General features: G+C 40.5%; 1 protein-coding gene across 1 annotated transcript in view; it reads left to right on the top strand.

The window, feature by feature from the left end:
* RAPGEF5 (Rap guanine nucleotide exchange factor 5) overlaps positions 1–23746 on the top strand; it is a 167139-nt gene that overhangs the window by 117664 nt on the left and 25729 nt on the right. Inside the window, exons 12-17 of the mRNA XM_033079369.1 lie at positions 12625–12703; positions 13836–13980; positions 15789–15886; positions 16628–16658; positions 17575–17653; positions 20632–20781. Coding sequence (XP_032935260.1) covers positions 12625–12703; positions 13836–13980; positions 15789–15886; positions 16628–16658; positions 17575–17653; positions 20632–20781 — 582 coding nt within the window. The remainder of the gene's footprint in view (positions 1–12624; positions 12704–13835; positions 13981–15788; positions 15887–16627; positions 16659–17574; positions 17654–20631; positions 20782–23746) is intronic.

The following is a 23746-nucleotide window of genomic DNA, read 5'->3' as shown; positions in this document are numbered from 1 at the left end:
TATGAGAGCTGTGTTTTGCATGTATTTATTTGTTTTTTTGTGAATGAATCATTAAATAGCACTAAAAATCTGAAATAATGGCAAACGTGAATATAAACCTTTAGAAAATTACCCCACTGTGCTTTCATCTATAATTGCTTAGTATTTCCACTTTATTTAGCTGAAATAAACGGGACCATCAAATAAAAAATCCTGAGTAATTACAGTACAGTTGAACCAAGGATCTAATGCAGAACTCCCCAATGAATGTGAATAGTTTGAAAATTATCAAAATAAGGGTCTTCTATCTTAAAAAGTAACACTGAGATGCTGTGTATTGCAAGCAGCCAAATTGCACACAAACACAGCTCAGCTGCCACAGGAAAATATGCTCGTGCAGGTGTCTTAATACTTACAAGCAGCTGAACTCTGGATAATATCTGTTCCTCGTGTCTTACCCCTGTATGATCTTTAAACAGTGCAAGCAAGAACCTTTGTGATTGCTTTCATTCAGCTGTCAGTTCGGGGTTGTACTGACAAACACAATTGTTTGAAGTTTTTAGATGTTCTTAATACATATGCAGACTATGTGCAAGGCATTTTTTTATTACTGTCTTCCATTAAGTTGTAAGAATAATAAGCAGAAAAGATGTCTTTAATTACATGTTAACCTGTCACTGGAATGATCTGGGTGTCTCAGCGTAGCAAGTAAAATTTCAGCTCATAATTGAAAGACCTGTATCTTATTTATAAGTGTACACTTAGTGTAACAATGTATTTTAATACCACCATCTTGTAAGTCATCAGGTTTTTTGGGAAACCATTCACCACACGGGGAAGCAAAATGAATGCTGTGGTGCTTATTGTTCTGGTTTTATTCTGTGAAGCTGTGCTTCACTGCCATGGGGAGTGGGGAGGAAGATAAGTGTGGAAGTGTAAGATGCAAACATGGCCCTGTTTGGTTTTTGGGTTCTCTTGGATGTCATGTCCCTCGTGCCACCCCTTGTGTGTCATAGATGTGTTGTTAAATATTGAAAAAGTTATTTCAGAGCTCTCTGAGAATTGTTTGCCCATCAGCCTGAAGTATTGTACACCCTGGGCAAAATGCTGGAAGTGGCATCCTTCACCACAGCAGTGACATTGCAGCATGCCAGTGTCTGTCTGGGTCTGCTGTGGGGTTTGCAAGATGTGTTCCTCCCTCCCCTCTGCCCTCTCCCCAGCAGAGCCTATAACACATCACAGTCATCCTGCACCTTTGCAGGGCCTTTTGCCTCCATATGTCAGAAGATGTTAAGAGAGTCTCTGCTTTTGAGGTTACATGACAGTGGGCCACAGCTGTGTATGCAAGACCCTAACCTAGTGCGCGACCCAATACACCAAAAATATCTCACCACTTGACCTTTCCTGTGCTGGAGGAAATGTGTTGTCTGTTCATTAGTCTAGTGCCTGCTATTCCCATCTTGTACAGAGATTTGGACCAAATTAAACATTTCTTGCTCAGATGAAAATGCCATAATTCCCTTTATAGGCAATTCTGTCAAATCTAGAGAAGACAGGAGCGATTCGCCAGTGGAGGCTTTGTCGTGCTAGGCTTCCCTGAAGAGATGCTGTGATGTTTACTGCACATGCTCCAGTGCCACATGTTGGGGAGTTTGCACTGCTTAGCATATTTATGTTAATTTGGCTCCCAGGGGCAAACAAGATACTCCTTATATCTCCTTCCTTGGGCTGAAGCACAAAGAAATTTCCCCTTGCTGCTTTGCAGGGGGGAAAATAACAGATCAAAGCTTCTTGCTAAACACTTTTTAAAATACACAGTATGATCTGTACATTTCTGTTCCCCTAAGGGACCTGTCCCTCTGGTTGTATGGAAAGCAGTTAGCAGCAGGTGATGGGATAATGCTGCACGCTGGAGTCTAGGCATTGTGTCTGACCTGCAGAGCTTTAGGTGGGGAGGGCACTGCCGTGAGTAATTTGACCTGCCCTTTATCCATGTCATGCATGGAATGGATTCTGGTCAGTATACTGGAGTTGTCATAATCTACCGGATTGGATGTTGTCCAAACACAGTGGATTTGGAAGTAAAGCCTTTTTGGGGCTAATAGTCTCTACTTGAAAATAATGCCAATTAAGAGTTTTTAAATATATATATCCAAACATGTATATATTTTTGCGCTCTAAACGGAAAATTTGGGCTCGTTCTCAAAATGTCACTGAGAAGCAGACTGTTTTAAAGCATCTCAATGATCTAGAAATTAGGAACTCACAAGCGTTTTTTGAAGATGTGATAATTTTTATGCTTATATGTAATGCTAGATTTGAAAGTTACTGTTTCCTAGGGAGTAGATTTTCTAATTCAGCAATGACAAAGACACTCTGAACTTGAAACTTGATTATTCTTCAATGCCATATAACCATTGGACAGCAAAGATGAAAAGAATAAAGATTAAGTGCATCTTCCTTTGTGTTAACTTTCTGAAAGCTGAATGTCTGATTTTCAAGTTCCTGTTAGTGTGCTGGACTCACAGACCAGGCAAAAGGCTCGAGCATCCTTAAGGACCTTAGAGCACCCAGTTGGTAGGACCAGGGTTCCAGTGGCAGAGGGGAGAGATGATGCACTGTGCTCCCTTTCTGTGCACTGCTGGCAGTTGCTGGAGGTTGGCTGTGTGCTGTGCTGCCACTAGGCAACAAAAATCCTGTCCTGTGCAAGACAGAAGCAGAAAAGTAGAACCTTGCCTTGTGCTTGCTCATACAACTTTCACTGAGCCACACCAGTGCCTGGAGTGCCAGGCAATGTGCAAGCTGGAAGTGCAAACCCAGGAGGGCACATCACAGCAGGCTGTGCTCAGGCAGCTGGTCTGCAGGCAGAAGGATGAAAGGGAGCCATTAAATCTTTTATCCTCTGTCCTGCTGCTCCAGGCAATCCTGACTTGGCTGGCTTATTATAATCAATCGATGGGTTTTTCTCCTCAAGTACTTTGGGGGATGCCTGATATGAACAAGGAGTGTCTGCATTTTGCTTGTGTGAGGATTTCACATGTGCTTTAGAATACGTCCCTTTACTGTCAAGTTTCACTGCATGGAAAGCTTCAGTGTTTTAGTTGCAAGCAGTCAAAGGCACTTTTTAAACAAAAAAGTATCAATAGCTTAGAGTGACTGCTATGGGAAACATTTCTAATGCTTCGAAATGTATAAGGCGTAGAGGATTTCTCCAGTAATTTCAAGTAAGCCTGACCATTATAGCTGCACATGAATCACCAGGGCTCCCTCCCACCTGGGGAAAAAAGAGAGCTTCAGATTTCTGCGTGGAAAAATTAGTGTCTCATTAAAGCTGGACAAGTTTGACATTTGCTCTCTGCCTGTGGTTTCAGGGCTTTTTGTCCCTCCAACAAAATGAGAAGCTGCTCCAATACATGTAATAGCAGCAACTGGAATGCAACTTCAGGAGCATCTTTGACCTTACCAGACAGAATGTGTTTGATTGATTCTGCAGATGTTAAAAATACTGCCAGAAATTTCTGGCAGATGACCTTAGAAATGATTCCTAGTTCTGACTTTTGTACTCTAATAAAAAATGTGGTTGTACAGGTTAAATATCTTGCCCTTATGTATTTCAGTTTTCTAACCTAATGCCAGAAATAAATGTCTTGCTCTTTATTCCTTTGTGCATTGATTTCTCAGTGCCTTGGTGGTTAGGTGACATAACTACTATAATTGTTTTAATACATTAGCAGCAAATTATATATCGATGTTCTTTTTTTTCTTTGACCTTTCTTTCTCAACATCATTTTCATTTTTTTGCTTCATGCTGTGTCCATGGTGGCATAGCATTATTAGAGGATTCGATTTCGAATTAAGGGCTAATCCTGCAAGGTCCTGAGTGCCGTTGCCGTCTGCTGAATGCAAGGGAGGCCTGGGACATCTCTGCACCCTCTCAGACATGAGAAATATCTTGCTAGATCAGATAAAAATTTGCATTTACTGTTTGCACTCAGAGACATCCTGACATTTTTAGTAAATTGCTATGGAATTACAGATTACTGAGAAACTTTTACCTTTGAAAAGAGTTGCTACCATCAAATAGTTTTTCCGTTTCTGCAGAACAAGCAATTTTCTTTCTGATTACAGCTCAACTCTCAGGACCTGTGTTTGCATTGCTGAAAGATTTCAGAGCATTGCACAGTATTATGTGAACTAAACCACACAAAAAAATCTACGTGTAGCACTGTCTGCCATGAGGCATGTTATAATTTTTCTCGTTTTGCAGAAGGGAGGAAGAGGTTTGAAAAGAGTTTTTCAAGGCTATGAGCTTTCAGCACTGAGAGGCTGGAAAACTTGAAAATTGCTGTTACCCTCATTTTATTTAATTTAAACTAACTGACTGAATATTTAGAATAGAAAAAACCTATGTATTCCCTATGGAGTAGTAAGTAATCAGCATCCATTTTACTCAGTCACAGGGCTCATCTGTCTGTTTGCCCAGCTGTAACCCCATCTCATAGGGCTGCTTTTCTTGATGACTTTGAGAGATGCGTGTCGTAACTCTTTCTGATCAGTATGGTGTTGCTAACCCCATCAGTGAATATTTTCTTTTTAAAAAAATATTTCCAACATGGGCTATGAGGTCAGAAGGTGCATTAGTGTTATTGATCCCAACTTTTTGTCATAGCAGGACAAAAATTCCAAAGGATCCAGCTGGTCTAGCTGTTGACTTTTTTCCGCCCATATATATTCTAGAGGATGAGCCTCACAAAACATTAGAGAAAACTGGTCCTGCAAGGTGGGGATGATACATTGAATGTAAATGAGAGCAGAGTTGTTGATGATTATTAAATTTGTAATTCTGACTAATACTGGTAAGTATATTTACATAAGGGCATGTCAGGAGCTGACCGTATGGTCGTCTTATCATCTTTGCCACAGTCACAAATGGGAAATGGCATAGCTAAAGGGTTTTGGAATTTGTTCTAAAACGTGTTGTCTAGAATACATTTCTTTTTCTCTTCATCTTTGTCTTTCTGAAAAATATCCCTCCCCACCACCAAAGTGATTTCATTATCACACTGAAGTCCCTCCGAGTTTGCATTGATGTTTGAAAAATGCACATGTAGCCCCCACTTGTATTTTGTACTGCTGGAGTTCCTAGATGCTAACAACCAGTATTTTATACTAAAATTCTTACATGATGAGGATGAAGAAAATATTGTGACCTCTTTTTATTTGTTACATTTCTGAAAGATAAGTTGGGAAGGAAGGAAGGACACTTAGTGATTTCTGCTGCTTGGAAAGCAGAGGTTTAGAGTGTTATGTTTTTAATTCAGTGCATGGTTTTTGTTCTCTCAGTTTAATTCTCTCATACACGAAGTGACAACCACAACTGCTCTGTAACATGACTAAGGCTTGACACTACAGTAGCAAGAGTAGTTTTAATCTATGGGTTACTGAATTCCGGTGACTTGTTCATTCAGGCAGTTTTTTTTTCTCTTTTTTGTTGTTGGTGTTTGGTTTTTCCTTCACTCTCCATACAGGTTTGGCCTTCACCAGCAAATCCTTGGAGAAAGCTAAATCACTACTTTGCATAAAGTGGAAAAGGACTTGCATTCCAGTGCTTTATCTATATTTTCTTATAATCCGATTTACTGTGGAATACAAGCCTGAAAAACCCTTAAATCTTTCTGTAATTCTTGCACAGCCATTCACAATGGATTTGTACAGTGCAAAGTTGAAGAGATTTGGGTTCAGAATAGTGATAAGTTTAAAAAAAAAAAAACCCTTCCCAAAAAAACCAGATTACTTGTTTTTCTTTGCAGTTTAACAGATTTCACTGTCAGTATCCTCGCCCCAACTAACAGTAAATGACATACAATCTTCAGAGAAAAGAATATGGAGTCTATATGCATGGAGTCTATAGGCTTATACTTCTCTGCATAGAGGAATTTGCCTTTTATAAGCCATGAAGTTATAAGAAAAAACCTCGATGCATTGGATGTTTTAAATTCTGTTTTAAATGTTTTAAATTTTGTTGCCTTGTTTTGCATAGCTTTATAATATTTAAATAAGCATATAATGCAAAAGATAGAACATGGACAAAGAAATGTTCCAGAGAGTGGAAAGAACAGAGTCTGAAAAGTTGCTCTGTAAAGTCTGATATGACAAAGAGAATGGTTCTCGTCATCTCAACACTCAGTTTGTCACTGAAAGTGCGAGGACTTGTTTGGCTTATTTTTCTGCTTTTATTGTTTGTTTGGTTTTTTGGGGTTTTTTTGGGGTTTTTTTCTGGCAGCCATTGAGAAGTAAGAAACCAAAATCTTATTCAGGATGTAGTAGTGTGATCCAAAAACCAGGACAAACTGGAATTTGGCATCAAGTTATCTCTACTTGTGGGTATAAAGGGATTAATGACTCAGGCATTAGGAATAATTATATCTGGCTTAGTTGGACAGTATATCTAATATTAGCAATAGGGCAATAGGTGTATTCTAAATGCAGTCTGAGCTATTGGATATATTTGTAGTGTAGATGCACTATTGGTTTAGCTGTGGTGGTCTAAAGATGCTGGTTGGTGCAGGGTAGTAAAAAATTTATGAACATACAAATTGCTATAATAGCTTAGTTAGGGATGTGTAGCTATCTGTCACACTTGAATGTTTCCATACTTTTCCTTCTTCACTCATTCTATGAGATAGCTTTTTAAAATATTTGCTTTTTAGAGCTGTCCTCAAGTATATCTAATTAATCAAATGAATTTAACTTTTACTCCATTTGACGAAGGCACTGCCTTTAGATTAAGTCTCCTTGAGTGTTTATGGTACAAGTTATTAAAGTGAGGCTGTTCCACTGATGCCTCGTACCACTGTAGTGGTAGAAAAATGCTCCAGTTTAAGAAGAGGGTACAGATGTTTGATGTGGCAACACCAAGAAGTGTACTACCCGTCCTGTTTTGTTAAATGTGTGGCACAGATGATTTTTCTTTATGGATCTGTATTAATTTCTGTCCTAAGCTTTAGTAATTGATAGTCCACCTAGAGGACAGGGTGGAGAAAGGAGAAAATAAGCAATTGGAACATCAGATTTGGTGTGCAAACTCATGTGGGAAACCCATTTTCTCCTCCTGGTATTTATAATTGTACCATCACCCTGAGCTGGTGTTTGTAGAGTTGTCTTCTCAGAGAGAAGAGGTTTCTGTTAGAGAGGTATGTGGGCCCAGGGAAAGCAGCAGGGAATCCTGTCTATTTTTTTTAGTAGGTAGGAATAAATGATGTGTTGTTCATGTAAATATGTTATCATTTACTGTCTCTGGGACCATGGGTCCCCTTTCCCCACCTAAAACACCATTGCTGCTGTTGGCTGCCATCACCCTCCTATACATGCAATACAGCTGCAACTTCTTGTGTAGATTCATTGTTGAGTCCTTCAGTAACCAGCTGGAAACAAATGTTCCCTGGATGTTCTACATGGGTGACAGTGTCTCTATACTGCTCTTTCTACCCCTCAGCCACCCTGAATGTGTCTTGCAGAAGGACTTGTCCATCACAGAAAAATGGGACAAGCAGTACTCACTGTTCCTGGTAAAGCAGTGTCCATGCTTTATTTCACTTGGGGGATGGAGGGGACTCATAGCCTGGGAGAAACTGTCTCAGTAGAAGCTGGTGCAAATTGATTATTTAATAACAAACAAGCACAGTGCCTGCTTTTTTATTATTTTTATGCCTATGGAAGTTGCACACTATTGGTGTGGTGAGATTACTGCCTGAGGCTGCCCCCAAAGGCTGCAAGAAGAGGAGGCCATGGGACTCATGCTGCTTCTGTTGCATGTCTTAATGAAGCTTTAAAATGTTTGAAATTGTTTTTGAAATGAAATATTTCTTAGCTACAATATAACTGCAGACTTTGTAATAATTGCTTGCCAAATAAAGGAAAATTGTGAGGAACAAAGAAAAGTTGGATTGATGACTAGAGGAAAAAGATTAAATAAAAAATTCATGAAGAAGAGAAATTAAAAAAAAATGATAACATCACAGGCTTTTGCACCAAGATTTCCCTTCCAGTATCTTTTCCTTTCCAACTATTACTATGCATTTTATTCTCCCTGTTTGCTACAAACTCTAGGAAAACTTTTTGTATAGGAATGACAGGGAAAATTGCCACAAATTTAGCCAGAAACTGGAACATGGAGAGAAATTTTAGAAGGGATATGCATTTCACTGCCATTCTGAGTGGGGGTATGGTGAACTGTAAATTATTAATGAGTTGACTGGAATTACCTTTTTTTAACTCTTAAATCAAATGTGACTGAAGAGAAAAATCCCAGAAAGACTTTTGTTCATAAATGTCAGTCTACCTTGTACACTTACAGCCCTTCCTCATTCAAATTTACTGCTCTTAGTGGCCATTAATAACAGAATTAATCATGTGCTGTGAATAAATCCTCTCATGGTTACCTTTTCTCTCCATTTGTAGATTAAGACCAGCAAATCATTTGTGGATATGTGTTAATGTCCTAAAGCATCTGACAAGTGTGTGGTTGTTTGTTTTGAGCAAATTATTTTTGAAGTATCAGTACACCCTCAGGTTTTGTGTTCATGCTATGACATGAAAAACCATTCTGGAATGAGTTTAAATTACAGGGCATTTAGGAAGAAAATACAGAAGATAGTTACAGTGAACAGTAGGACTTCAGGGAAATACCTACAAGCTAGTTCAGGCATTTTAAAATATGAATATTATTGTAAAGTCTTTAGGTGATGTCTGGTAATAGATATTTAATATTGCAAAAGCACTTTCATTGCTTACTTGTTAAAGTAATTTAATGGATGAGTGATGCTATTAATGGACCACATGTATAATCCAGACTTTTTTTTGTTCAAAACATTCCTCTAGGGTTTAAATTTCTAAACATGTTTGGAGGCAATTTGAAGAAATTCAGCCTACACAAAAGCTGTAGGAAACATTATTTATTAACTTTGCTTCTTAGCATTTCTTCTGTATTTAGAGGATAAAAGAAATCGCTATGTATACATATGTGCAACTTTAAGTGATCTGAGTGATATATTTTGTTTTGATGGGTTGTTAGAAAGCAGAGACTCTGAAGTGAAGGGTGTGGAGATGGAGATGAACAGAGGGCTTAAAACTAATTGTGAGTTATCTGAACAAACATACAGTTCCAGACTTTCCATCACTGTTTGGTTTGTTGTGGGGTTTTATTTGGTGGTTTTTGGTTGGTTGGTTTGTGGGGTTTTTTTGTTTGGTTTTGGTTTTTTTGGGCTTTTTTTTTTTTTTTTTTGAGAGAATTGCATTAGTAATGTCTGTAGCATAGTCCTTGCCAGAAAATAAAACAAGGAAGCAAGAAACTGACATTGTAGTAAAACCAGTCTTTCTTTCCATCCCAACACTTTGGGATGCTGGAAGAATTGACATCTGGAAAACAGATTATCAGGTAATAAAAATGAACATATAAGTAATTTTTTAAGCACATGTAATTATGATAAAGTCACACTCTTTTGAACAATTAGAGAAGTTCATTGACAATATTGCAGTTTTACTTCAACTAGGAGTTGATTTCTTTTCTCAACACATGGCTATATTTCGCCGAAACTCAGATATCACCTACACAGGATAGGAAATTAGGCAAATAATCTGGTTTGACTTTGTGAGGATCACTGCACAGTCACATAGTTCAATGAAGAACTAAAATGTGTTTCTTGACTCCAAGCTCAGCTGTTTCCAAATAAATGTTTGTGAGACTTCCAACTTTAATAGCCTCATTGTACCATCCAAAAGATGTGCAAGAGAATGAATAGATGACCTTTCAGATAGAGAACAAGCTGTTCACCGTGTCTTTTCATTTACTGAGACAAAATACTCTTTTATGCAGAGATAATACTTTCCACCATTTTCAACAATGTTGGGTAGAATAAAGAATTTAACTGTTTTTCTGCTGGGTGCCAGGGGTTTAGCCTATGTCTCCTTAGATAAGGACCCTTTCTAGACCAGCAGTGTTAAATGCATTGAGCTAGACGGATTTATTTTATTTTTTTGTAAAGACACTGGAGGTATTTTGAATCCCGTGCTCACAGGGTGGGATGCCATTAGCTATCCATCCATGTTTATCCATGTGACATCTGCCTGCAAATGATATATGGATGAATTCTCATTGCCATTGTGCACCACAGCTATTGCCATTGTGCACCACAGCTATGGGATCAATAATTTACTGATAAGGTCCAAAGCAGCTGTAAAGGAAATCGGTCTAAATGATTGTGAAATTGCAATCCTGCTGTGGAAAATGGCTGGGATGCTCTCAGTTGCACACTTGTACAAAAGCACTAGCTTGGACCAGAACGGATCACAAACAGTGAGAAAATTGGGATATGGAAATCAGGGCTCAGCCTTGTCTTTATTAAGTGAGGTATGGTCTGACCCTTAGTGTTTGCAGTTGTAAATCCACCACTTAAATCACAGTATAACTGGTGCTAGCTAATATCAGTTAGTTATACTGATGAGATATTTTTGCTCTGCAATATAACTGAAATAATTTCTGTTATTTTTCAGCGTCTGTCCATGTTTCTGTTCTTATCTGAAAAAAACAGAGCTGCTCTCTTGTTAAAGGGAACACAGCATGTTTGCTGAAATGAAAAGAAGAACAATCAAAAGGAGTCCCTCAAAACTTGAGGAAAATCTTACCATTGGGAAAAAAAAACGAACCCCAAACCAGAGGAAAAAACAGAAACGTTTTTATCTTGTTGTTACAAGGACCAATTACATTGTCTGTTTGCATGCAAGAAAATATTTTGTTGTGTGAACCAAATACTCAAAATCATGCGTCGTGCATGAATCATTTACTAAAATTGGAATCTAAATACTAAATCAAATCAATTTGATTTAAATTTTTTAAAAAAATTTTATAATAATTTCATTTAGAAGGGAGCTGTGAAACCACTGGGTCCAACCCATGCTGGAAGCAGCTTCAGTAAGACCAGGACACTCAGAGCTTTGCAGAGGCAAGCCTTGAATATAGTGATGTTGGAGACTGCAGCTAACTTGTCACATTGAGCCTCCTCACAGGAAGAAAAAATAAGTACCTTAATCTAGACACATTTTCTTTAGTTGCCATCTCTGATGGTTGCCCTATATAATTTTGTAGTACACCTCCAGGAAAAGCCTAGCTTGGTTTTATCTCCATTCTGCCACTGGGTTTTTTGAAGACCACCATGAGATTACCTTGAGCCCTGTCACTCAAGAGCAAACCCAGTGCTTTCATCCAAGTGATACGTGCAGTAAAGGTTTGGAAAAATCTTAAAAGTAGTGTGACATGGGAATGAGGAATTAAAAAGTTACTCTGAAACTGGCCATTTGTCCTGACAACCTGAGGTGCTTCAGTGTGTAGGTATGGTCTGTTAGCTGGTACCCTCAGCCTGCTTTTGTAACACTGATAGAAACCAGGAGGAGAAAAAACCTTCACTAATACAATTGAACAAACCTTAGAGAAAACTTCTCAGCACTTAGAGTGATGTCCACAAAACTAACCAACTATCTAAAGATTTGAATATATTTATTTCATGGTTTTCAACTACGGTGCATAACTGTTAATCACAGTTCATGACATTCCTAGTTTTTTCTCTTATTGCTAAAAGATATTCTTCTGAATCACAAGAACAAGCTGATGTGTGGGAAGGCTGCTTTGTGTGCAACTGAGCAAACCAGGATGGCAGTGTTTGTTATAACGACTCTTTCTTTCTGGTTGCTGAACTATGATGAAGTATTTTGTGCCTGTTGGTGCTTTGGGAGCTGAGGATGTACAGTAATTTGATGACTATAAGGCATACCCTTTTGACTAAAATTTTGGTCCGAACCTGGAAGTGCGCCTTATAGTCTGGTACGCCTTATATAATGGACAAAGCTGCGAAATCTGCCAACTCAGAAGTGTGACCCGTGAGCCGAGCCACGAGGGGGGGGCGGGAGCGGGTGGCCGTGGCCAGCAGGAGCCACGCAACCTGGGCAGGACCGGGCAACTCCTGGCCAGCAGGAGCCGCATGAGGTGGGCGGGACCGGGCAGTCCCGCGCCGCCCCAAGCCACTGACGGTCCTGAGCCACCCTGAACCGCAGCAATCCTGAGGTGTGTCCTGAGCCCCGCCTCGCCAGCTGGGGGCGGACGGGAGTGCCGGGGCCCGCGCATGGGGAGGGCACTTGGGGCTGCATTTAAAAGCTACACCAATCTGTGAAAAATGTTTGCAAATTGAGCACCTGCCAGTAAACTCCACAATGGCAGGATTTCGTTACTAATTCGTTACTTTGTTGCGTGCAGCACGGCTCCTCACTGCAAAAAAAAGTGCGCCCTATAGTCCGGTGCACCTTATATTATGTACAAAGTTGCAAAATTTGCCGACTCCAGGAGGTGCGCCTTATAGTCCGGCGCACCTTATAGTTGTGAAATTGCTGTACTTGCTAAATAAAGGGACTGAGCCCTGCAGTGGTAACACACTGTTAACCTTTTGAAACGTAAAGGTTTATGTATTCTGTATTCTTTGGGCCTTTTTTTTAAAGAGCAGGGGCCCTGTTCCTGCCATGCACAGTTACAGGAGTAGATATTCTCTTCCTGCTCTTGCTAATGTATTGTACCTTGGGCTTTTTTTTCTTCCTCTGCAGAAACTCTCCTGGATGATTTCCTTCTCACATACACAGTTTTCATGACGACTGATGACTTGTGCCAGGCACTCCTGAGGCAATATCCTTTTACTGAAAGTTGTGGTCGCAGGGGAGGGTCATACATCTACTCGTAGTTTTATCTGTTGTTGAGCCTGATATCAAAGTTACATGCCTGGTTTTGAAACAGATGCTTAACTCATAGCAACAATGCAATTTTATGTCAGCTTTGTTTAAAGATAAATAAAATTTTATAACTGTGACAAGGTAGAATCTAAATTGGGGTTAAAACCTCCCCAGGTTATGTTAATTCATACAATACCTACATGTGCACAATACATTACAGAATACACAAGGAGAAAAAGTAAAGAATTTTACAGTCTCTGCTCCTTTTATCATGTAATACAGGATATAAGTCTTAATGCATTCAGAGATAAAAGCATTATTTTCATGTATTTCTAAAGACTTACATGTGCTACGAAGCTATGGATCAATGTTTGAATAAACTCTTGGCTGTAAAATGAGCCCTTTGTTTGTTTGCTTTCTTGTTTTTTAAAATCTTTTCCCCATCTTTAACTTCTGTGGTGAAAGCATCAATTTTTTACCTTACGAAACAAAAAATCATGAAGAGACAAGAACAGTGTCCAGAGTAGTTATCATTTGACATTTGGTGTTTCTGCCTTATGAATAGAGAACAATGGTAGAAATAATCTTTCACTTTTTAATTTTATTTTATTTTTATTTTAATAGTGTCACTTCTGCAGATAGTGTAATTTGTGCAGGCAAAAATAAACTGACTTCCTCTGCCTGTTTTTTCTGTTATTGTTAATGATGCTTTGTCCTCCCTCCCACAGACATTCACGTTGGTATTGGTGTGCAGGACAAAGGTTCATTCTCAGTTCTACAGAAAAGATATAACTGCACATTGTATAATTCCTTTTGAATTGATTTTACTTTTATGGACTCACCTCCCTAATCTGTAAGGGAAAAAAATCCGGTTGGCAAAGAGGATAAATTGCCATTCCTATTACTGAGAATTTCATTCCCAAAAGTTATGAAACTCCTAAAGCTCCAGACAAGATAAAACGTTTAATACTGAGCAATGCAGTGAAAAAAACCTTTCATTAGCAAATGAGATTTCTGCAAAGTCTTTACCAGCAGTTTATTTTAAAGTTTCTTTGAGATTTTATTATATATTCCTTAACCTACTGCACCTATTGTGCTAAGAACCACCAAGGGAAAGAAGATGACTCTGATGTGTCCTGTAGGAAAAGAAAAGTCTTGCACTTGGTGTCTCAGTGGACTTCTCTCTACAAAGACTGGTTACATGAAGATGAGCATTTAAAACAATTTTTAAAGGTATTGAAACAATTTCTGCAATGCATTTCAGCACTGTTTAATTATACACTTGTCTAAAAAGCCCCAACAGCAAAATCCATAAAATGTGTTTTTTCATACTTAGATCTTCTCCATGAAATCTATAATATAAAATGATTTACATGTGTCTACTTTGAATGCTTTAAATATAGTCTGCTTGAACAGAAATCCTCTCAATGCCATCAATATTAAAAGCATTACTTTAACATATGAAACTTATGGAGCTCCCATGGTCTCTAAAATGGGAAAAGTTAGGAATGTAAGAAATAAAACTAAAAAGATGTGGAGGATTGGACCCACAATCCTATCTCTCAGAATAGGGTCTGCAGTCAGTATCCAGAGGAACATGGACACAGAGAGTTTTGAGGTGTCTGTAAGAGATGCTACTTTGACTGAGGAGTGAAATCCTATTCCATGGTGTTTGCTGGGTGGGCACGGAGAGCAGCATAGCTTTATGTATTTTTGATAAATAAATTTTGTTCCTTACTTGTTAACAAAGTTCTTCTAATATTTCTGTATGAGTTCCAAAAGCTCTTATAGTTCCCTTATTAATTTGAAAATAGTGCTGTTGTTGAGAACCTAAAATCAAGCTGGTTACTGAATTTTTTCAATATATATTTTTTCCCTTTTGGTTGAAAGATGAGAGTATTTTAGGAGACTGCAGTATCTTCTACTTTTACTGATGAGGCTCTTTGTCTACAGCTGGAGATCTTCTTAGGCGTCTTTTATCTCTTCAGTCACTCACTCAAGATAAAGGCAATGTGGAGAAGATCTTGAGATTGCTTTTTTGTGTGTGTTTTGCTTTAAGTAGGACACACTGCATATGGAAACAAAGACCTTAGGATTTTTGCTGTTTGATACTAGATGTGTGTTGCTGTACTGCAAAGGGGATATCATTTCAGGCATCAGTTATGTCACACTGAGTTGCACCTGTCTGGATGCAGGGCTTTCTGGCCATGGAGTGTGCACAGTGTGACTGTGCACTGTCTCACAATTCCTCTTCTGGAAGCCTGTGTGCAATATTAAACAGCAATAACATTAGTGATGGTTGTAGTTACATGTGCAAAACCGACATATAGGGCTGTTGGCTAAAATCATTCATGCAGAAATCTGGGAATGTGGGGGCTAGAGCAAACCTGGTGACTCAGCTCATACATGTGATCCTCATTTCCTTAGAACAGAAGGAGAAGGATTTGTGTACAGGTGTGGAAAAAGTGCAGAGAAGATATTTCCTAGAATTTCAATCATTACAATGTCTTCCCCCAAAAATTAAAAGTAAAGTTTATTTACATTAGTATTAGTTTACAGCTAGGGAGAGTTGTGGGAGATATCAACTCAGTTTAAAATGCATGCAAATGTGAGGAAAGGTAAAGTAGAATATAATGCCATTTTATAAGTCTTAATCTAATGAACCTATTTGTTATCATTTGGATAAGTGATGATGGTGTGGTGTGCTGTCATGCTTCAGAATGTGTTATTTTGACCTAACCCAGGCTTCATGTAATAGCCATAAGTGGTATTTTAAATTTTCCTGTTTATAGACAAAACAGTACAAGCATTTTGCCCTCTTGCTTGGTACACAGTACTAAGTAAGACTGTTTCTCCAAAGACAAGCTGAATATTTCCAGAAATTTAAATCGGAACATTCTCTCCTTTACAGGTTTTGCATAAATGTAATGATAAAACTTGTTGCTGTAGGATAGTGCCTGAACTGACTTAGACCTCTGATACGATGTCTTAGATTAATGTTTGAGTTGTCAGATGTTTTAAGATACTGCTTTGTTTTGTAGACGATATACAGAAATGTGTTAGATGATGTGTATGAGTATCCCATTCTTGAGAAGGACCTGAAAGAATTTCAGAAGATACTTGGGATGCATCGCCGTCAGTAAGTATTGATTATATTAGTGATCAAGTCTTCTTTTATCCAGAGTGTAATTTATTTTTGTTGCTATTTTTCTGTAATTCGGTAAAGTGATGAGTAATACAAGTGGCATATTCAGTTTTACAAATAATCTCTTTTTAAAACTAAAGCTAGATTATTAATTTTTTTCTGATGTTTCTGATTATTCTGGGCAGTGTTTGTGATTCAACATTTACTCCCATCAATTTAATTTGGGGTTACTTACAGAGAGAGCAATAGTTTGTGGAGAAACTGGCAAAAATTCCTTCAGAAGCTGCAGTCTGTGACTTCAGATACCACCTTCATTCTCTCTGCATTATGAGAAAAAAAATCACTTGGAATAGTCATCTCAGAGTTATTATTTTACTAATTATTATGGCATCTATAAAAGATATTTAATTGGCATGTTTTTCCAACAAATGGAGGTTGTTTCCATGGTTTGGCCATTGGGGAAATGGAAGCTGTGCTCTTGAGGGTGACTCTGGCTGCTGTGTGTGCCTACTCCAACAGCTCATGGGCTGGCAGCATTGCTTTTCACTACATCAATTATGCAAGTCAAAGGAAAGTCCTCTGGTTTTAGTTTTTCCTGAAGAACCTCTGCAGCCTTTCTGCAGTGACCATTTACTGTTAAAAACTTTCTGATGTTATAAAGTTTGTTATGACTAAAACTTCCTTTTCCTAAGCTTTGGCTGGAAAGAATAATTGTGATTTTCCATTTTGTTTCAGCACTGTAGATGAGTATTCACCTCATCGAAAGGTAATCTCATCCTGATTGTTGCTGATAGCTAATTTACCATCTCACTTTTTTTCCCCCTCTGCCCACTTCCCTCTCTTTTCTTGGCTTCTTAACTGAATGTGACTGGTGACCAAAATCATGACAGGACACATCAGTGAGGTTAGACCTGCAAAACTGCTTAAGGAACTTTTTTTTCCTTTGAGTACATCCTGGATAGTATGAGCTAACCTGCAGTGGCTGTGACAGTATTAGCATGTTAACAAGATGCTTTGAGTTGTCAAAATTCAGAAGAGGCCTGGGAGTGTGTCCCCACCGAGCTAGAGGGATGTAGCAAGCTGGGCAATGCAGGCTGAACACAGGCATTGACATGGATGTCAGGTAAACAGAGCAAAGGGTGGATTTGTTGTGACAGGAACAGACAAAAAGAGAGGAACATGAATCTGTCTATTTAACTGGAGGGAGAAGTTGCAGCCAGAGAAACCTGGCATACAAACTGCTCAGAGGTGACTCGCTGTGCTCATCAATTTTACTGGGCTGAAGCTGAAGTGTGTAATAAGATTAAAATGTCACTGCAAAAACCTGTAAGGCAGAACATGAGATTGTAGTGAAATTGCTAAATAGGTTGATTGGTACATAGGAAATGTATCTAAGTGTGTAAGAAATGGGCTCTGAATGTGAATACAGAAAACTGAATTGTGCAGGCTGTTTAGCTTTGGCATGTCCTGCTTCCTCCAAAATCCCCACCTTGGCTATTATTTAGTACGGCAACTCCCAATTTACTGCTCCAAGAAAGGGTGGGTGTACTTCCTATACAGAAATCTTTTGGCCAGACATATGGGTTAAATGCTGTATTCTGTGAATTACTGCTTTGTAAACAACATAGATGCAAAAAGTCACTAGTTTTCTTTTTTTTCCTTTCTTTTCCACTTTCTCACAGAATAAAACCTTTTTCCACCAATTCAGTGTAAAGGAGAACTGGCTGCAGCACAGAGGAACCATGAATGAAACAGAAGAAAGTGAGTATAAAGGAAAGAATGGAGGAAAACCTCAAAAACTATAAAATTGTTTCTCAAGGACTTCAATGTAAATATTCTTTAGCTCACATAAAGCTTCTGAACAAGACCTTAGGGACACAAAAGACGAAATGGCTGGGCAAGTTTATCTTCCTTCCTCCTGGTTTGCTCAACAATGCCATGGTATCCCAGGGGGTTTTTGCCCTGTGGGGCTCCTCCAGCACCCCTGTCACAGCCCTGTGTGTGTCCCAGGTGTGCTGGCAGCCTGTCCACCAGGCATTACTTCTGCTCCATTTCATGCTCTCAGTCTCTTGACCTATATCCGGGTTGTGAAAGGTGAATGAAGAAGCCTGTCACATGAAATGGGCCAGGATCTGCTAACTCTGGGAATGTGCCTTAGTTCCTTCTCTGCTCGAAAACATCTCTGCCTGGAGTGCAAGGTGCCACTTCACTTTAATGTCAGCCATTTCAAAAGGCAATTTCCCTCCATCACTGATAATTCTGCAAGGCAGTGAGGCTGTCACCCTCCTTTAATGCCTGAGTGAGGAAGGAGGCAGAGAGGAGAACACTGTGTACAAGAGCAGGGAACAGCAGAAGGACTTCCTACCTGGCAGCCTCACTCTTTGAGAGTGTATCTTCATTTCTTACTGGGAACAAAACTCTGGAAGTTCACTTGAAGTCAGTGTATTTTTAGTCCTCATTTGTGACAGAATAAAAACTGAGCTCGTTCTATGCCAAGTCGAAAGACTTGTACAGTATATGCCGCTGATAGATAATCCTCTTTTTGTGCTTCAGATGTGGGGGGTTTTGAAGTTTATGTTACCAAGGCTTCTGCTAAACATGTTATTTGTTGGATGAGAACCCCCTTGCTCATTCTTCTTTCAAAGTTGGACACAGGTTGTGGGTGACTGGAAAGGGAAGTGTACTGGTGCAAGAGAGGGGACAGACCGTGCGACTGTGGTAGGACAGTCACCAGGACAGGACACAGCAAGCCAGTCCTGACTGAGTTAAATTGCTTTTGTCTCACTCCTTGAGAGCATGATGATGGGATTGAAGGAATGAAATAGCCAGAGTGAAGTTGGGGAAGGGAGAGACAGATGCAGAGGGTGGACGTCTAACCCTGTGTGGTGGAGGGTTGTCTGACTGATGCTGCTGGTGGAGGATGGTCTGCCCAAGGTGCACTATGCCACCTGGGGTGTTTTATCCTCTATTGCAATCACTACCAGGGCAGCTTGCAGCTCCTGGCCACCTCCTCCCACTGGCATTTTCTCCTTCTCAGAGGGGAGCAGAATAGGCTCCTGGAAGAGATGACATGGTCCATCCCAAAAGATACCACAGACAGAATATTGGAAAAGTGTGAGGCAGAGAACCACTGTGGTGGTTGTGCTTGAGCATTTGTGGGTTGATTTTGTTCAGTGTTAAAGAAAGGATAGAACAATAGCCCATTTATGAATTGATATTGCTGTCATTGTCCCTTTACAAATGACAGAGAGGACATGTCAAACAAATTCACTGTAAGCTAGGTGTGTCAGTCTGTGTATGGAGTCCAAATATTCTTGTCAATTTTTTTTTAATTTATTTTTTACCTAGTAATGCAAAGTGCAGTTGGATGTCTCTATCTTCATGATGTGTATCCATTCTGATAAAAGATTCTACCATAGAATGAGCATCTTATCTGTGTCAGCAGAGACAGGTTAAAAAGAAATTATAAAATCAAATGGCTTTTTTCCTCCCAATACTCAATGTTAAGTTCCTCCTTCATTCTCATATTCTTTTTTTTTTCTTTACTGCAACAGGAAAAAAACCCTATTCTCAAGTATAGAGTTCTTAACTGCTTCTGGCATAGTCTTCACTAATGAAAGTGCCCTGAAGCCATGAAGATCTGTAGGACAAGCAAAGAGCTATTGCTACGTACCTCTGTCAATAAAGATAATAAAAAAAGATACAACCATTCTGGAGAAGAAAAGTTGTCCTCTATTGGCATTGTAGCAGGCTGTCTATAATAAGAAGTGCTAGAGTAGAAGGAAATTGAAAGTTTAATTAAGCACTGAAGTGAGTGTGAAACCAAGAGCTGTGACGATTCTGATTAGCAGATGTAATTTCCAAAATATTTATGCAAGTCTGCAGCTCAGTTTCTTCCACTTTAAGTGTGGCAGCCGTATTTCAAAGAACTAGCTAGGGCAAACTCGGCAAAAATGTAAACCTAAAATTCTGGCAGGCAGAGAGAGCGTACATCCCTTTTTGTAGTGGAAAAAAGCAATCACTGAGCTGACCACAGCATCCCCAGAACTGAACCTACTCATGGACCTCAGTGGAAGTAGTGAGCGCAGGGAATTTCTCCAAACCAGTCCCTTTTATATGTACTGCTTGTGATTCAGGAAATGAGTTGTCAGAACTGATTGTATGGCTGTTTGGGCAGTCTCTGCTGGTGCTGAAATACTCTGGCAGTGTAAGTAGTTTAGATGTCTAGACAGATAAGCTATCAGGAGTGGTTGAAGCTGTTTTTTCAGAGCTTCAAACCTGGGAGCACTGTACTTTCAAAGCTTCCTGTTCCAGGTAGAAAAGGAAGTCCAAAGTAATTTCTGCAGCAAATATGAAATATACTGAAAGGACAGTGATTTATCTGAACCTAAAATGAAGGGAGGAAAAAAATGGTGACAGCTGATTTTCAGAGAAGGTTGACAGTGAAGGAGGTTGTCTGTGACAAATCCTGAGGGTAGGAAGTCTTAAATAGATATTGCTATGGGAGTCTGTGTTTCCATTTGCTTGCCTCTCTCATTTCCCAGGGACAGGAAGTGGGGAGGGGGAAAATGGTGATGTTTATGCTTAGTTTCATGTCCTTTATGTCAGGGTGCACTGAATGCCCTTCCTGCAGCAGCCAGGCAGCAGAGGCTGTGCTGTGGTGGGGTCTGCAAGTTTGTTCCTTGCTGTGTTCAGGCATCTCTGCCTACAGCTGAGCATGTCTTCCTTCCTTTGTGCAGTTTTCTGCCGTGTGTATATAACAGAGCACTCCTATGTCAGTGTGAAAGCTCAAGTGTCAAGTTCAGCTCAGGAGATCCTGAAGATTGTGGCAGAAAAGATCCAGTACCCAGAGGAGGAGCTGGCGCTGGTGACAGTCTCATTCTCTGGTGGTAAGTCACTTCCCTTCATCTGGCTACTTACCTTTTATTGCATCAGGTGAGGGAGGGCTGACAGTTTCTGATGCAAGGATACAGCAGTTCCTCTGTGGGCCCACAGCTGGATGACCAGGGGAACAATGAGGAGCTGCTTCCCAGGGACTTGTTTCCATGGCAACAGCTCTTTCTTGAGTACTGTGGGATGTAGCATCTCCTGGCTGGGAAGGGAGTGTAAAGAACTCTCAGTCTCCAGCAGTATTGCAAGGTTTTCTTTTCCACAGATGAATCCCCTATTTTGGAATTTAAATTAATTTTGAAGGCAATGAGGCATGGTTTGCTTTAAGAATAGAGAAGGGAATAGCAAATACTATGTGCATAGCTGTTTCCTCATTTATGGCATAGGTAACAAATATTCTTGAGCAGCTGAAAGGAAGATGATGTATTTGCACAACTGAGATACTGAGAGCAATCTCAGCAATATTTTGTAAACAACAACTGATATCTTTTGCCTGTTGTTTTAGTAATTAAATAGAAGGGCTTATTGTCTTTTTAAGAAAGGCTAGAGTGATTGTAGAGTGATACTAGGGACCAGCCAAAGTCCCAAGATCTTTGATGTTTGGCAGGTCTCACGCTCCTTTGTCAGATTGTTTTGATCATTGTGATGGTTTTTGGAAGCAATTTAACTGGTGCATCAAACCATGAAGCTGTATCTACAAAAGGACTAAGAGTGTAGAATATCTTGGCAATATTCTCAGATAACATTAGTTGTGTTGACCCCCTAAGACAAAGGATGTATCTTTTGAGTTACAGCACTCATTGCTGCTTCTTTGTCAGTCTAGTTAAATGAAATACACACAAGTGATGGATGGCTTGCTCTGTTTATATCTTTGATTCACAACTAGAAGGTCACTTTTTTTCCCGCCATGCTGAGCTCAATTAAATAAACATATTTTTGGGTGCACTGATGTGGGTGGCAGGGAGATGGTGCCTTGCTCTGGTTGTTGAGAGCCTGGGTGTCCTGGCCATCCAGGCTACATCATTTTCAGGCATACTCTTTTTACCCTTGTGTGTGCCCAAACTCACCTCCAGTGCATTTCACAGCACTACAAAATCACTGTGCTGCTGTTGTTTTTCAGGTCTTTCTCTGCTGTTCAAGAGCAGGTCAAGTTTTGCTCTGATAGCAATAAATCTAGTTCTAACTGCCTGCTTAGCTAAAGAAAACCAACCATTCATAAATAATGAAACATACTATATTGGTTCCCAGGAAAGCCACAAAATACAAGTGGTTACCACTTGATTGTTCAATGAGAAAAAGCAAATAAAATGCAGGTATAGTAGGAAAGCCATTTGTATATGACCTGTATAACCCCTAAAGTGTTATCTAGTTACATTCCCCGAGTTAATTTGAAATACAAAAATTTCAGTATCTTTCTTCTTATGCATCCTGTACTGCAAGTAATAAACACCAACCTGCTATGCTTTTTTTCCCCCTGCTTTGTGTTTTCACTATTTGTGTGACTTAGAACTCTTAGAACTCTTGTCTTTCATCCACTTGGAGGGCAGCAGTATGAACATTTGAAAACCTGTTTTCATTGTACTCCAATAATGAATAAGCAAGCTCTTCATTCAAAATTACAGTAATTTCACGAATACAAGCCGCACCAATTTGACCAAAATTTTGGTGGAAACCCGCAAGTGCGGCCAATATTCCGGGGCGGCTAATACATTAACAAAATTCTAAAAGCTGCCAACACGGAAGTGAGAGCCCACGGCAGCCCCAAGCCAAGCTGGAGCCCGGCCGGCCCCGGCAGAGGTGGGAAAGCCTGGCAGAGGCGGGGCCAGCAGTGTGGGGGGCGGGCGGCAGAGCCTGAGCCAGCAGGGCGGGGCAGGGGGGCGGCAGAGCCCGGGCCAGCAGGGCGGGGGAGCCCGGGAGAACTGGGGCTAGCAGTGCAGGGGAGCATGGCAGAAGCAGGAAGGCCAACGGGTGGGGCTGCCTGGCAGCGGGGGAAGCCCAGCAGAATCGGGGCCAGCAGCGTGGGGGAGCCCGGCGGTGCGGGGGCCTGCAGTGCCGGCCAGAGCGAGCAAACGCGGCGGCGGTGCAGACGGGAGGGGGCGGCCGGCGAGCCCGGCGGCGGCGGCAGCCCTGCCGACTGGGCGAGCAAACACGGTGCGGGGCGGTGCTGATGGGAGAGAGGGGCCAGCAAGCCCGGCGGCGGCGGCAGCACCACCCGGCCAGCCCCGCCGAGCCGTGGCGCTGAGCTGGGCCACCCGGCCCCGTCGGCAACCATGAGCGGGCCGAGCCTTCCTGGCCCCGCCCCGAGCCAGTAAAGCCCGCTATGCCGCGATCCTGTTACTAATTGGCCAATTTGTGAAAGCTGCGCACGGATTCTCGCGACGAACGGAAGTGTGGCTAATATTCGGGGTGCGGCTTATCTATTGACAAAGACAGCAACATTGTCGAGGCACCGGAAGTGCGGCTTATAATCCGTGCGGCTTGTATTCGTGAAACTACTGTACCTTGAAAAAACAAAATGATACTTCAGCATAATATATTTGTGTCTCAATGGATAAATGAACATGGATAAAATGGAAAATTGTCTGAAATTATGTTTGGCTCTCAGGCTCCTTCTGGTCCTACTCCTCATGGGCCATGCAGAATCCAGGGTAGCTGTCAGTATGCTTGGAGTAGTTTTGGGTCTGTCATGTATCAGGTCTCCAGAGGGTTACTTGGAGCCTGCAGGAAGTGACAGTTTTTGCTGGGCAGTTTTTAAGCTGTGTTTGGCATTTTACTTTATTTTTACCCCCACTTTTCTTTAATTCATTCAAGATTCCACAGAGCTGAACCAGCACTCTGGACTGGAGGAAAAAAAGTCCTTTCTCTTTGCCACCAGTGTCCTGCTCTTTTACACAGATATTTCCTAAATTATTTGCTCTAAGTCTAGAAGAATTACCGTAAATACTGTGTTACAAAGAACTACTC

The sequence above is a fragment of the Catharus ustulatus genome, chromosome 1, assembly GCF_009819885.2.
Source record: "Catharus ustulatus isolate bCatUst1 chromosome 1, bCatUst1.pri.v2, whole genome shotgun sequence".
Lineage (NCBI taxonomy): Eukaryota > Metazoa > Chordata > Aves > Passeriformes > Turdidae > Catharus > Catharus ustulatus.
The sequence above is the reverse complement of the archived record's forward strand: the minus strand, read 5'-3'. Positions and strand labels throughout refer to the sequence as shown.